Here is a 16,266-nt window from a genome sequence, read left to right as displayed (position 1 = left end):
TATATGGGGCTGCTGTTTCGATATTTTTAAACCCTTCCGGGTTTGAAAATGTGTTTTGAAATCGCTTCGGATATGGTAAAAATAACGATTTAATTACGAAATAACGAATTAACGAACTAAAACCGACAGGCCTACTAAATACTATATATAGAAGAAAGAAACTCATCTGCCTCATTCCCAAGTAGGGAAGTGTTGGATGTAATGAAGAAATGTTCAGGAAAAGGGATGCTCCCAGAAGACTATGAAAGAAAAGAAATAATGACCAAGGTGTCTCTTTTTCCACTTCAGTACAGCATACATTTAGAGAAGAAGATTTCTTTTTCTTTCAATGTATGTAATTTGGAGCAGATGCCAGGTTCCAAATAAGGGAGAGAGTGGGAGGGAAGGAGAGCACAAGCAAGAGAGAGAAAGGTTAAGTGCTTAAGAAAAAATAAAGGGAGTGGGAATGGTGGGTGCTTTGGCCAGTTGCTAGGGATACCTGCTAGCTTGAAGTCACTGAAGAAAAACAACAATAAGAGGATTCAGTGTTTTTTTTTAAATATATGTATTGTGTGTGTTTCCTTTTTTATTTTGACTATTTTGTTAACTCCTTAACTTTGTTTTTTGCTATTTAGAATTCCTTTCTCTGTTTTGTTTTCATCTTTATAGTATGGTTTTGTCTGTCCTTCTTGACCCCAACCACAAAGCTTTAGTTTTTTGTACTTTTCCTCGGTTTTCTTTTCCTGTCCATTGCTGATTAAGCAGAGGTATGTGTGGCCAAGGACTTCTGTAGATTGCCACTGTGCATTCAAAAGACTGCCTTTGAATGTTGTGTTGACATTCTGTATGGTCATATCCAGAAGGAGAGTCCAAAGTACAGATAGTTTTGTGGAGTCATGTTGGTAAATCAATTATAACTTTCTTTCATTAGAAACAAAAGTTATTTTTTACAGCTTCAGGATTTCAAGCAGGCTGTTTTTCTCCTGAGGAGTAATTGCCAAGTAACTAATGCTCATTTTTTATAACATAATTGCTTGACAACTGTAACATATCATACATAAAGACTTTAGCTCCTACTGAAAATCAAATACCATTGTATGAGTGGGTAGATCGTTCTGATATTCATTTCCTGTAGTGGCTTCCAGAAACTTTCTGAAGCTAGTTTTGAAAAGCTCTAAGTAAACTGCATATATTATAGACAGTGAAGACATAAAATAGGAGTCCCATTGGAAGCTAAATTGGGCAACAATTATTTACTTGGACAAAGATTTCTGTCAATAGAAAGGGATCCAGCTGCTGGAGCCAACTTGGTGTTCGAGACAGGCTTGCCATTAGTGCCTGTCATGGTAAAACTTCAGTGAGAGGCAATTGTGCAACCACTGAAGTTGGTATGGCTCTGGACTGGTCACGCGGACATTCATTGCTCTGAACAGAGCTCTGGACCCATTTGATTTCTCCCTTCCTGATATGAACATGTCAGAGGAGGACCATCCATATTAAATATTATTTCTTGATTTTTGTCATTTTGTGTTTTTTGCTGCTTTTATTGTTTAATTCAAGTTTAATTAACTATGAAATATCTTCAGGTCCAAAAAGTATGTAGATCTTAAGCATTTTAATTTATAGGGACACTTTGCTTCACCTAACAAAGTGAACAATGGATGCAGCGCTAGCAGGAGCTCCACTTGTACTTCTTGGCATAAAAGCTACTGAATGATGATGTTGTGTTTATGAAGTATACGGTCATTTATATTAAATTTTGTCAGAATCATGTTTGGGATCTAGATGTTTGACAGAAACATCTAGCCAGAATTGCCAGTGTTATAACTTCTGAGAAAAATTTGGGAATTATAATTTTAAAAAGTGTCATTTCCAAGTTCTGAATGTTACAAGTTTTAAAGAAATATTTTCATGCATGCTGAGCCACGAGGAACACAAGCCAAAAAGTTACACTGAAATCTTGTTTTCATCTTCAGCATACAAGTGTCAATCATGATGATATTTAGTTTCTCATTATTAATTCATATTTATCAACATATTGACTCCTGTATACACATCTTTTTTCCAGGCCCTGTAATATTCTGCAGGCATGCACGCATTGGCTGATTATACACCAACAATTAAAGATTTACATGCTGAACATCTAGCCACAGGCAGTTAACACTTTTGCTAGCATCACTGTCTCGGCATCTGTCCTTTTGCAGTGTACACAGGACTGTGGAAAATAAGAGTCCTTTTATAGCTCCTCTTTTTGTGTGATATGAATTTCGAGTAAGGTGTTCAATAGGCACAGATACATTTTATATTGTTGTGCACAAATTTAAGAGAATGTTCAAATTAGGTCAAAGACATTTTGCAACCTAATAGACCATGTCCATCTCATCATTTCTTCTTCTTCTGCTATTGCATGCTTGTTCTCCTCCTACCACTGCCCTTTCTCCAGTCTGTGACAGACAGAAGTACAAGCACAGACTTACTGTCCATTATTGTTTTCTCAGTTACTCCAGAAGTCAAAGAATGCCTTGTTTTTTTTCATTCAGACCAAAATGGCAGCTGTGCTCTTACATCTGAATTTGGCACCCCAGCACTCTCTCATATCTCAACCTGCAATAGCCTATCCTACATAGAGATGTAAATATTGACTTCTTTTCTACTCTCATCAGAATAAAAAAGATTTCTCCTCTTTATGTGAGATTTCAAGAGCTTTTGCATGAGTGTGTACGAATGTGCAATTTTTACAAACAGTTGCATGTGTGTGTCTTTTATAATTTGTGAAAAAGCCTAATGAAAATGAAAGAAAGGACAGTGAAAAATTGTGTTAGTTTCTTCACTCTCAAGCAGAGATGAAAAATCATGCAGCCATTAGCAGTTCTTCTGTCTTGGTGTCTTAATGTGTCAGCAAAGTATTTCTCATTGAGAATGAGAAAATTTTCCCAGGGAAAGTTGAAAATGTTGTTTTATCCTCTTCCTTAGCAAACACTAATGCTATGGGATGCAATGTCCACAATTGCATATGGTCCGGTGTACTATATTATTTCCACTAATAGAATTGTGCTGTTCACAGCTTTTAATTCGCCAGCCCTTGGACATACTATCGGCTGCTGCAGCCTGTTTCCCAATGAACATCCCATGTCAGAGGAGAATACAAAAATAATGCACCATCCACTAAGGTCCTCTGAAGATCTCAGTGGAGGATGTAATCATTTTGTATCTGGCTACAAAGACATAGCCAGCCACTTTTCTGGTCTTTCACATACAAACATAACATAACATAACATATGGTGGTGCAGTGGGTTAAACCCCTGTGCTGGCAGGACTAAAGACCGACAGGTCACAGGTTCAAATCCGGGAAGAGGCGGATGAGCTCCCACTATCAACTCCAGCTCCTCATGCGGGGACATGAGAGAAGTTTCCCACAAGGATGATAAAAACATCAAATCATCCAGGCATCCCCTGGGCAACGTCCTTGCAGATGGCCAATTCTCTCACACCAGAAGCAACTTTCAGTTTCTCAAGTCACTCCTGACATGACAAAAATAAAAATGCATACATACTTACATACATTATTATATACAGAATGGATATAGGAGTGCGGCAACTTCTCTGTGGTAAGTCTAGGGAAACTTTGATTAATATGGAGGAAGGGAGGGAAGAAAAACCTCCACAATGACAAAAAACCAGACATATGCAAGCATGGCATTGTTCGACTCTAACAGGATGCTGGCACACATTTTTTAGCTATATGATTATATATGCCACTTTGTCACAGTAAATCAGCAGTAGCACAATTCACATGAGTGGGAAGTCAAGATCATTTCCCCAAGCCTCTCTCACCAAGGCATGTCACAAACATCCTATCTTAGAGGGGTGGGGGAGGGGTGGGTGGGTAAGATCTGAGTAATCTCCAACCACCATTGTCTAAGTATACTATTGTGACTTTGCCAAAAGCGAGAAGCATTTTTTTCACAGTGTAGGATGGTGGAGGAGTACTCTTCAGTGTGTAGCACTGCTGGGAAGGGAAATAAGCACCTGGGGCCCAGGAACAGGTGTGAGAAACCTTAAAGTAGAGGCCTGTGAAAGTTTAGGTGTTCAAGCACTTATGTGTGTGTTGCTCCAACTTGCTACCAGGGGCAAAAGACATTGGCTATGCCAAAATATGATGAGAAGAGAAGGAGTAAAAGTTAAATCACTTTAATACTGATTTTATATTCAGCATAACATTGGAGATGTAGTTCAGAAGTAATGTGTAGAGATCTCTAACAAGGAATTCTATGTGTCTCAGCAAATCACGTATCTCAGGATTCCATACTTGGGACCATGGCAGTTACAGTTGTATGAAATTGTTGGAACTGTATAATACATACACCCCTAGGTTCTTCTTGACTGGAACTAGGTCCTCATGACTCAGACTATAACACCTTAGTTGCCATCCCACTTAACAGGTTTTAAATTATTCAAATGAATAGCATTTCCAACCCCCAAAAAGTAGACAAAGGTTTGCTTATGTTCTTCCTGAAGAAAACCATAGTATCATATAAGCAGATCAGGAAGTGAAATAAAAGCGTGAAAGATCTGAATGATATATTTTTTTCAACTAAAATGTGATTTCACCAAGAGCTTTACTGAGCCAGCTGACTGAGCCAAGTTATGCAGTGATTCACAAGGGAAATGAAGCAATCAGGAAAAGAGATTAAGCAAAGAAAGTGGCGTTCCTCCTGAAATAGAGAATATGTGACCAGGTTGCATAATATCTGACAAGAGCCCAGAAATGGGTCCCTCAGGTTTAATGTGTTATGGCTTGCATATATCTATCAGCTTTTTTTAAAAAAAAATTGCCAAGCTATTCCCTGATCAGTTCTAGGAAATGCCTTTTTTATCACATAATCATCAGATCTGAGCGACCATCCTCACTCATCCACTGCAACCAGCTTTCTATCTTCACTTGTATTGTTTGCATTTTTCATATGAAATCATCTGGTGTAACATTCGAGATAGCATACAAAACCTGTATGTGCTTTCAAATTGCTGGTCAATTTATGGAAATTTCATGAATTGTGTAGGTTTTTTAAGGCAAGGAATACTCAAGTTCCTTTCTCTGAAGTCCAGCCTATAACACCTGGTATTTGTTGGTGGTCTCCCAGCCAAATATGATCAAGTCAGTTTAGCTTCTAGTGTCAGAAAAAATAAGTGTCTTTGGGTATGTAGGCCTTCAGCAATGTCTAGCAGGCAAATATTTTTAAAATACCATATGCTACCTCATAATGCTCTATTAACATGATTTGATCCAAATGAGTAAATCTCCGAACATTGCTGAAATGTTTAGTTATCGGGTGGCTTAGCCGGTAGCAGTGGATGGTAGGCATAAACTTTAGTCTGCATTTCCAAGGAACTATTTCAGGATCCTTTTTACACAGGCATTAAATTTTTGCCACAACTTGTCATAAACCACCCTGAGTCCCTATGTGGAGATTTATTATTATTATTATTATTATTATTATTATTATTATTATTGGAGCCCCTGGTGGCACAGTAGGATAAACCACTGAGCTGCTGAACTTGCTGACTGAAAGGTCAGCAGTTTGAATCCAGGGAGCTGGGTGAGTTCCCACTGTTAGCCACAGCTGCTGCCAACCTAGCAGTTCGACAACGTGCAAATGTGAGTAAATCAATAGATACCGCTCTGGTGGGAAGGTAATAGCACTCCATGTAGTCATGCCAGCCACATGACCTTGGAGGTGTCTAAGGACAATGCTGGCTCTTCAGCTTAGAAAACGAAATGAGCAACAACATTTTTCTCTCATGAACACCAATGCACATCTAAACTTCCTGAATGAGTTCCCAGACAACTGAAACATGAGATATTATTACACTTTCCAGGAAAACCGAAACATGATTTCACCTTCGAAATTAGAAGTGCTTTACTTCTGGAACAACTAGTTCAACCTGAAATAATTTTTGAATAAAATGGTACTTCTCTTATTTTTTTTCAAAAGTACCCACTATTTTGTGTCCAATTATTTTTCAAATGAGTCATAAAATATTAAAATAATAAAAGGTTTTAAAGCACTTAGGACATTATTACTGGAGATACAACTTTTGGAATTCTGTGTTCTTGTACATAAGAGTAAAATAAGTAAAGATTTACAAAGCACATGAAGACAATCATTCAAGACCCTGACTTTCCCCAGTGCTTTATACGTCATAGTTGCCAAGAGGTTGCCTAGAAGCACAAAATAGAAATCTTTCTGCTTCTGGCAACAATGTTCCCATCAAGGAAGCAGATTGTGATTCAAAAATTTCCGAATCGCTTCGTTAATGGCAGGTGTCTTGGCAACCCTCCGGTGCACTCCCCTGGTTTTGACGTTTTTGTCCCTGGCCAGGATTTGAACCGGGGATTCCAAGGCGGGAGAACTGCCAGTAGGCTATTTTGCTGCCATTGGATTGCATGGGAGAATAGAAACCTTTATCTTCTCTCGATCTTTGCACTGTTTGTTTGTATGAACGTGGGTGCGAGAACCTCTATGTCTCACTCTTTGGTGGTCAGAAGTTGTGAAGTCTGCTGGAATCTAGGCAAGTGAGGACTATATATCTCTGGAATGATCAGGGTGGGAGAAAGAACTCTTGTCTGGTGGAGGCAAGTGTGAATGTTGCAATTGTTCACCTTGATTTATATTGAATGGCCTCACAGCTTCAAAGCCTGGCTGCTTCCTGGCTGGGGAATCCTTTGTTGGGAGGTGTTAGCTGGCCCTGATCGTTTCCTGTCTGGAATTCCCCTGTTTTTTGAGTGTTGCTCTTTATTTATTTTTGAGGTTTTATTAATACTGGTAGCCAGATTTAGTTGAAAAGTAGTTGTCCTACTCCAGAAACTTTGTGTAGCACATGTGTGGAGAGCCATGGAGCTCCCCTTTTGTGGTGGACACTTGCTATCTTTATTGCAGGGAAAGGGTTTATTGCAGGGAAAGGCTTTGCTGCCTTCTCTTTAGAAATCTTTCTAGATTCACTTTATTTTATTTTTAGACAAAGATTGCTGCTCAACCCTCTCGGCTAATGAGCAGCAAGGCAGTGTGGAATTATTCTGTGATGTTTGGATGTCTCCCATGGTTATTTTGATTTTCAGAACCATTAAGCAAATAACTTTGGCAATGCTAAACAAACAGTTTCAAAATTTCGCAGTTTCCCTTCCCTGGTGAGTGGCGATGCAAAGAGGGATGAGGTGGGTGTGGCTAAACCAAACTTAACAACCCTACTATCTACCTCAGGAGTCTCCTTGGAGGTGGGGTGCTATAGAAAGTCCTGATAAATAACCTTACTTCAAAGCTGACCACTTTACTATTTAAAACTTTTATATTATGTTAAAGATTAGATATTTTGACCCTGACTTTAATGCACACACAAAATATGCACACCCACACACTTTTTCTCTAATTCCTGCAGCAGTACTTTCTTGTAGTACCTTGTTTACTTCACAATAACATGTAACAAAATTGCATAATAAATCTCAATACTTAGGGGAAAAGAAGAAAGGTACAATTTCATATAAGAGAAGTTTTGCAATTACACAAAATGTACATGTTTCCTGAGTCAAAGGATGCTATGCATAACTGCAGAAAACTATAATTTTTTTTCATAAAGTATCAGTGAACAGCTTAGTTATAATTTAATTTCTTGGTTGGCTGGATGTCATACCACATTGCCTTCTGTAGGTGAACTTGTAAACATGTATCATTTATTTCCTTCATTTGAGCAACAGGAAGAAAGCTGAAATAATACAGTTATCTTAACAGGCATAAATATATTTAAGAGTGAACTACACAGAAAGAGTTCTTTTCAGTTGTATCCACTGTTCCAGTTGCCAAGACTAAATTTTTAATTTGGCATGGATGTTCGCCTGTACATGGCAGAGCTTATGTCTGATATTCATTCTACTGGCATGGACAAAAGATGAGTATTTCATACCTAGGGAGTCAGATTCACAGTCCAGGAGCCAAATAGGTTGCGGAAATCTTGCTTCTTTAATGGCTTTTTTGGCAGAACTTGCAGAAACATTGTACGCAGGTAAGGACTATCATGAGAAAAGCCTGTTTGAATTTTTGCTGAGCAAACAGATTAGTAATAAGAGGTCTGAAATGTTTTTTTAAATGTTTCCTTTCCACAAGAAAGTAGTTTCTCCAGTGCACTTAAGGCATCTTTATATGTAGTGTTCTCAAAATAAAGACATATGTGACACAAAAACTCCATGAAACTGAACACTTGCTGTTATAAATACGAAAATATAGGGACTTCTCTTCATAGCTTTGAGTTGTTTAGGTTTCTTTTTCACAGAGGAGGAAAGCAACTTTTCTAAATGGGATTCTATCTTAATCAGCCATCTGGATCAGAGATAGGAACTACTTGCCCTCCAAAGATTGCAGAAGAGTTACACAGTATATTATAGAATGCTGGAAGTCACAGTCCAACTATCTGTGGATTCTGGTCTCTACTCTGCAGTCAGGCCTCTACATTTAGGAGCACAGGACCCCCCCCCCCCCCATGCTATGAAAAACCATAAATTTTAAAGATTTGCTAACTTTTAATTATTATTTTTCAATTTATAGAAGAATAAAAGAAGAAAAAGGGAAACTCGAAAAGAGAGAGGGAGGAAAAAAGGGGGAAGATGAAGTTATTGTTAGTATATTGAACTGTGACAAATATTAATATGTCACAAAAGAAGAGGGATGGGTTAAAGAAAAGGAGGAAAAACAATGATCAATGCATGTATTTATTTATTTACTACATTTATATCCCATCCTTTTTGTTGCTTGTGCTGCTTTCAGGTGGGATAGTTTTTCGGCTAAAGCAGGCTTTTCAGAGGACCTTAGAATTAGAGATGTTGTTGAACACAATGATTTAGGCTTCTATGTGATTCCAAGAGTAAGATTTTTCATTATTTTGTCACTGCTATCTTCATCACATTGAAATATTAGATATTTGCATCATGAAACAAGAATTTACCATACATCATGCAAACATGAATAGTTGTAGCCAAAGAGCCAATTTTATATTTTTATATTTAATAATATCACTTGTAATATGGTATAGGAAAAGAGTTCTACAGATATTGTGGACTTCTAAAAATACAAATAAATGGGTCCTGGGGCAAAGCCTGAACTCTCCATAGAAGCCAAGATACTAAGTTTAGACTGCTGCCCTTTGAACATACCATGAGAAGATATGACTCACTCAAAAAGAAATTCATGCTTGTAAAGTTGAAGGCGATCGGAAGAGAAAAAGACTACATTCTGTATGGCTTGATTTTATCAAGCTCTGAATCTGCAGTAACTGAACAGGATTATTGATGAGAGGATGGCTTGGGGTCACTCATTCATAAGTCAAAGCTGACTGGTTGGCAGTTATCAACAACAACCAATGGGGAGCAGTGTATAAGGTTTGCCTGTTGAGCAATGGTTTTACTGATGTAACATTGCTTGTTCAAATCTGATTGTAATACTATTCTTTCACAACTTCCAAAAATGAACAACCATGTGAGTAATGGTATTTATGGCATCACATCATCATCATCAAGAGGATTCTGGCTCCTATTCTTCCAGATCTGAACAAGATAGAAAATGAGACATAGTGATGAATATTGATTTCCAGTACAGTGTCAAAGCGATCTTTATCTGTCTGCTTTCATTTAAACTTGGAATATTTAACTGGTATCATTTGCCATCTTTGAAAGGTTAGCAAGACCAGTCATGCTAGTGTTTCATTGCTGCTGCATTTGTAATTTATTTCGGAGATTGTACTATTGGTTTGAAATAATCTAATTGCCAATGAGACAGCATGAAGAATGGACTGAGTGCAAGAAAACAACCCTGAAATATAGCTGACTTTACTATTAAAACCATATTAAAGTAGCAATTCCATCAGCTTAATACAGTTTGCTTGCTATGAAAAGTGACTGGGAACAAAACCTATGAAGTTTGGTTTTGCATGACCTTTTTCAGTCTTTAAAAGCAAAGTGACCTTTTTTGGTTGAATTTTTTTTTTTGGCAGAAGATTTGTGCCAGATCATGGTGGTGTTAACTTAGAGAACACCAGAAAATTAATTTTCTTTATCTTCACCATCTAGGACCAAACCTGCCACTACATACACAAAGTACCTGAATGTGACCTATTGTAGTATAAATCTTTACTCCTGCATAATATCCTGGAGTCCACTGAAGAGAGAAAAAAACAGTACTCATGTTGACCCATGGATGAATCCACTCAGGTTTTCTGAGTAGATTTTTGAAACTAAAATTTCTAGATTTGTATATGATTATAAGTAAAAGTAAAACTTACCCCTGACATTAAGTCTAGTCATGTCCAACTCTGGGGGAATGGTGTTCATCTCCATTTCTAAGCCAAAGAGCCGGCGTTGTCTGTAGACACTTCCAAGATCATGTGGCCAGCATGACTACTTGGAGTGCTGTTATCTTGCTGCAGAATTGGCCCCTTCTGATCTACTCACCTTTGCATGTTTTTGAACTGCCAGGTTGGCAGAAACTGGGCCAACAGTGAGAACTCATTCCACTCCCCGAATTCGAACGGCCAACCTTTTGGTCAGCAAGTTCATCAACTCAGCAGTTTAACATACTGCACCACAGGGGGGCTTGTATATGAATATATGGGTACATAAAGTACAAGTGTTACAGTGTTCTGCTCATGTAGCTGTTTTCCTACATGTACACAGAAGAAAATAATTTCATTTCCACACATGTGTGCACACGTGTGCATGCGCGCGCATACACACACACACATATATGAGGAGTTACCTGGAGAATTGTCATATTTCCTACAGTCTTCTGTTTCTAAAGTTTGACTGTCATAAAGATCTTAAATACTGAGGCATTTTAGAAAAAGGGGGGCAACCCTTATCTATGTCAGTCCCAATCTATTTTCATAATAAGGGCGGTCCCTCTGGATTTTTAAAAGAAACATGACTACTTTCGTTAAAATATGTATAGCAAGAAGATATGGGCTGGGAACAGCCATATGGAGGACTATCCTATGGAAAATAGGAAATCTGACCATTCTCCTGGGGCTCCAGAGAAATATATCTGCATATGCTGTGCTTATGTCTGCAATGATCCATGATGACTTGATTATCTTCTACTAGTGGCAGTTTGCATCTGATTATTCTTTGGGGAAGTTCAAACTAGCAAAAATTTAGGAATCTTGACTTTTAAAAAAATCTCTTATTTGGGGGAACATTACTTTGGTAGCTTTGAACAATTTTTCTATGCATTGCATCCAAGCGAAGAGAGCTGAGAAGGTAATTAGCATTCCTTTAGATAATGCATTCCAATTATGTTGTCTGAGCCAAATGAATTGGAAGAGTGAAATCTGTTGAAATGTCAGGTCTGACTTTATGGGGCAAATTTTATATACTTAAAAGCTAAAGCATATCCTGTGCCAAATACCATCAATAACTTTAATCATCTAAAAATGTGAGATGTAGAAGTCTAGGAAATGTTGCAGCAAGATTTTTTTAAAGTAGCAGCTGGTCGAGATCTTGTCAGTGAGTTGGTGATTCTATTCTGTATTGGCAATATCTAAGATGCTGAACATAATTTAAATTTAGATTTCAGAACCTTGGATAGCTCATTTAAAGTTCAAGCTAAAATCCAGAAAATATTTGCCAAAGAAAATCCAGGGAATATGATATTGAATATGGTGTGATATTAAAGCCACTTGCTGCCCCTGATTCAGAATTAATTTCTCATCATTTCTTTAAAATTTTGAATCAACACCAGAATTCTCCTCTGCCAGGATGCTTTCAAGATGACATTTTACTCCCAGAGTAGTAAAAATATCCATTTTAGTGTGATTAATAGAAGCAGCTGTGGGGTTTTTTTTGTGTGAAGTCTTCATAGTAGTATGATTTATAAAATATAGAATATGTCAATAAAAATAAATTAGCATCATCCTCCCTTCAATAAAACAATAAAAAAGGGGAGGGCGGGGAAGCAACAGGATTTAGATTCCCTACAGTTGAACACATTAATATCAGAGAAATATATCTGCATATGCTGTGAAATTCTGGCTTTACTACTAAAACAGCAATATATATTTAGTTCTTTCTCAGTTCCTGATTTCTTTATTTCAATAGTTATTTTAATTTAACTGATGCCTATCATTCTGGCCCAAAATAAAGAAGTTCTGTTAGGCAAACATATAATGATTTTGAGCATAATGTCTCATCAGCATTTGGATGGGCTGGGCATTCAAAGACCGAAAGGTAAGTGCTTCCTTCAGGTGCTTTGCTTTCCCATGGATCTTTTTTATCATGACATAATTGCTATTGGTTTGCCAGTACATCTTCTTATGATTTAATTTCTAATCTTCCTCAGTAGTAAGTGCCGAAATGGGACTCATGCAGATGGCCTAGGCTGAAAGTAGAATGAATAGCATTGAGAAAAGGAAAATGCCTGGTATGTGTGCAGCTGTTTCCAAGCATTCCAGCCACCTCAGGACACACAAAAAACAACCCACCATACATTAATCTTGTGATTTCCTTCAAGGATGTGCCATGAAAATGCAACTCTAACTAAAGCCAACAAAGTTACAAATGCATTATTGACCTAGACACACATACCTGGTCACATCGACTCCTATCCTTATAAAGAATGAAGCAATTGCCTCTGGTGACAAATGTGGGAGGGGGAAATTATCCTCTGGACATTCCTCTCAAGCAATCAGACATCTCCACTATCAGAAGGCAGAACTGTGTGTTTATGTGTCACACCACCACTTCAATATCACCTATATTCACCAGCTACTCTCAGACAAATGATGCTGTTCTTTCGTTGGCATAGGAAATTAGAAGAGCAGTCTGCATAAAAGGAGCAAGGAATGATCTTGCCTTTTGCCTCAGGCAGCTAAATATTTTGGATTTGCTCTGCACATGTTAATTACATCCATCCCAGCTGACAGATCATAAATCCAGGAGAGAGCAAAAAAAAAATTCAAAATCTCATTTCCTGAACTTGAAAGGTTACTTTCTGTGTTATTTTATGAGTCATTCCCAAAAGCAAATAGTACTGCTCTTTTACAATTTAGAAATGCTTTTCTGCCTAGTTGCCTAAACTCTATGCTTGCTCACCACCAATCAGTTCATTGTGCAAGCTGTTTAGACAAAACTGAAGCATTTCTGCTCATGCAGAACCCCATTACCATTTGATTCAATCATCTTCCATTTTAGCCACTCCACAATGCAGGAGATTTTGAGTATTTCAGCCTATTTGTCCCCTACCCAAACACTGCTGTCCTTAACTAACTCTGGTTTCCCAACACATAGTGGGTCAATGGGGAGAAAGAACTGGATGTGGTACAAAACAAAATTGATCATAATGAATAGAACAACAACAAAAAAACAAACAGGCAAACCGAAACCAAAAGAAACAGCCAAACCACTAAATAATGCAGATGTGAAAAAGAGATCCAAAGAGGCCCAAGGAAGGCTGGAAGTAGGAACAGGGCCAGGCACCCGACTGAGTGGTACAACTGCCATGACTGTGCATATGGATAACCACTCACTGGGTGTCTTTTTCTTTTCAATCCCCAGGAAGAGGCAGCCAGAATTCTCGCCCACCAACCAGTGTCCGTCGGCACATGTGCAGCTTTGAAAACCCCCAAACTGCAATGAATGTGTAAGAGAAGCTGCATGACAAACAGTGGTGTATATTTTTTTTATCCCATTGCTTTCTCTTTCTTGTGATTTTCTCATTTCTAATAATGGGACAATGGTGTTGTGCATGCCATTAATTATGGAAAAAGTTGCATTGTGTGTCCCATTTTTCACACTGGCTTGACTTTTGCTTGCCCATATCTTTTCTAAAGGACACTGTAAACCCATTTTTGGAAGAGGTTTTCTCCATTGTTTTTCTGCAGCTGTCACTTCAACATCTTCAAAAAGAAAATATGCATATATATATATACTTTTCTTGTTGGTTTCATCTTTCCCACATTTAGTTGACACTTTTGCACCTTTCACAGTTAAATGGATCCATTGCCTTTCAAATGAAAACTACTGTAGTTTGTTCTGTGCTTCCTGCAGCCATGGTTGATGAATTTAGGCTGAACATTTGAGGAAGATTACAAAAAAACCAACAATGATTTGATGGAGTGTTGTTCCCTAAATTGCTAATTATTTAATTGTTTCTTTGTTCTTTCTCATTTTTGCTGTCATCTTTGATTTGCTACCCTTTGCTTTCATCGTCTTCATTTGGGAATGACTTCCAAGGTGCTTTTTAAAGGCATGTCCACACTATTAAAAATCAAAATAACTCACTACAAAAATAAATATCATTTCTCACCACTGGGATTCTAGAAAAAACATTTCCAATCTGCATGGATCTTTATGGTTAACAGGTAGGGATAAGCAGATTAAGGCAGTGGATAGGCAAGTTGTCCAGGAAATATGAAGATTTTGGAATGCTATAGACCAGACCTGCACAACATATGATCCACGGGCTAGATGTGGTCCACTTCTTCTTATGCCTCCAATTTCTTAAGCAAATGCTTTAACACAATCCATCAGAGCAATTCCTCGCCTTATCTCTATATTAATGTAAAATAAACAATCCTCTATGACAGTGGTTCTCAACCTGGGGTCCCCAGATGTGTTTTGCCTTCAACTCCCAGAAATCCTAACAGCTGGTAAACTGGCTGGGATTTCTGGGAGTTTTAGGCCAAAAACATCTGGGGACCCCAGTTTGAGAACAACTGCACTATGACAAAGTAGCAATTATATGCCATTCCAGTTGCAGTTGGGCTACCACTCTCAGCTTTCTTTGCCACTTAGTGTAAAGGCTGGAGTTATTGGAAACTACATTTCAGCATTAGGAGTGATTCTCATCCCTGAGCCAAGCCATTGAATCCCTGCTGCACCACACTAGGATGCCTTACTAACCTAAATGCATCAGATTATGTTTGCTGTTGAAAGCTAGTTAATACATGGAGGGGGAATGACCCAAGAATATTAGGTTCCATAAGCTACATTACAGAGGAAGGCCACAACAAACATGATCATTTCTTGCATTAAAATGCCCTGTGCAATTCATGAGCCCATCAAAACATAATAGGCAGTTTGAAGGCATATTATCTAGATATATTTTTGAAAAGCTTGACAACATGGATAAAGAAGAGAAATGGGAGACAGCAGCAATGAGAACAGAAGCATTACTTCTATGGATCACCCAGAACTACCACTGAAATGAGTGGGAGTAGGAAAAAAACCCTTGATTTCTGAGTTATTATCAAATCATTTCAGTAAGAGTCCTGGTTAGATCATATGAACACTGCAGTACAAAATGTCTCTGTTTGTATTTTAAGACACATGCCATTGGATGGATTATTGGGACTAAAATTTTATGGTGGAATGAGCATGAGGCGGACTGCTGCATCTTTCATGTTTCCATTGGGGAAAATGGCATAGAATTTTACTCGGTCTAAAAAAGAACCAAAAAAATGTTTTCTCATACAGGAAACACAAAGCGGCAGGTAAAATGCACTCAATACATTTTGCAGATTCTAGACTCGCTGTGATTGTCCTGTGACTATATTTTCATTCTTTATGTCATTTTGATGTTACTAAATGATGATCAATTCAATGGAAGTATTGCCTTTGCTCTCGGCCTTTCAGAAGGTACAAGAAGCAATATGGAAAGAGCATTTCTAGTAAAGTTATCTCAACATCACTATGCAATCAAGGGTTTATCTTAATTGAATAGTAACATAACGTTGTGTTTGACTCGGACATTACAGTCCTATATATACTAATGAAGATATTAGTCTCATCCTTTAAAATCAGAATTTTAGTCCCAGGTTCATTAGACCGACTGAATCAGTGGATTTACATAAGGGATGGCTTCTTATTTAATAATTCCATGGTGCATACTAGTTAGGATCACTAATAGAATTATTCCTAAGGCAGCTGCAAATAAGCTTTATTGAAGTGTGTGGGACGTCAATGCAAATGCACATGTCAAGAAGGTTAGCGCTGTTAGGGAAGATGTGAAGAAAGTGCCCTAGTCTATTGCTGCAAGCCATTTCACTTTTTATTTATAGCTATTATTGTGGCATTCAAAATAGTGATTATGACATTCCCAAAGACATAATTTTGATACCATAAAGGCACAATAAATATAGTCAGTCGTGGAGACATGAGAAAGTATAATGACAAATGATAGCAAAACTCAAAACAACCTAAAGGTTTCCACAAAGAAAAAAGAACCAAACTTGTGATTGTCTGAAGTTGGAGAA

General features: G+C 37.8%; 1 protein-coding gene across 4 annotated transcripts in view; it reads left to right on the top strand.

Annotated features, from left to right (window-relative positions):
- The window catches only part of GRM1 (glutamate metabotropic receptor 1), a 231,509-nt gene that overhangs the window by 212,263 nt on the left and 2,980 nt on the right, over positions 1-16,266 (top strand). The window contains exon 9 of one of the 4 annotated variants that reach the window (XM_060753516.2): positions 13,568-13,652. The exons of the other annotated variants lie outside the window; for them this stretch is intronic. Coding sequence (XP_060609499.2) covers positions 13,568-13,628 — 61 coding nt within the window. The 3' untranslated portion in view covers positions 13,629-13,652. The remainder of the gene's footprint in view (positions 1-13,567; positions 13,653-16,266) is intronic. 4 annotated transcript variants of the gene reach the window in all.

This window comes from Anolis sagrei, chromosome 1, assembly GCF_037176765.1.
Source record: "Anolis sagrei isolate rAnoSag1 chromosome 1, rAnoSag1.mat, whole genome shotgun sequence".
NCBI lineage: Eukaryota > Metazoa > Chordata > Lepidosauria > Squamata > Dactyloidae > Anolis > Anolis sagrei.
Note: the sequence above shows the minus strand (reverse complement) of the source record. Positions and strands in the feature narration are given on the sequence as shown.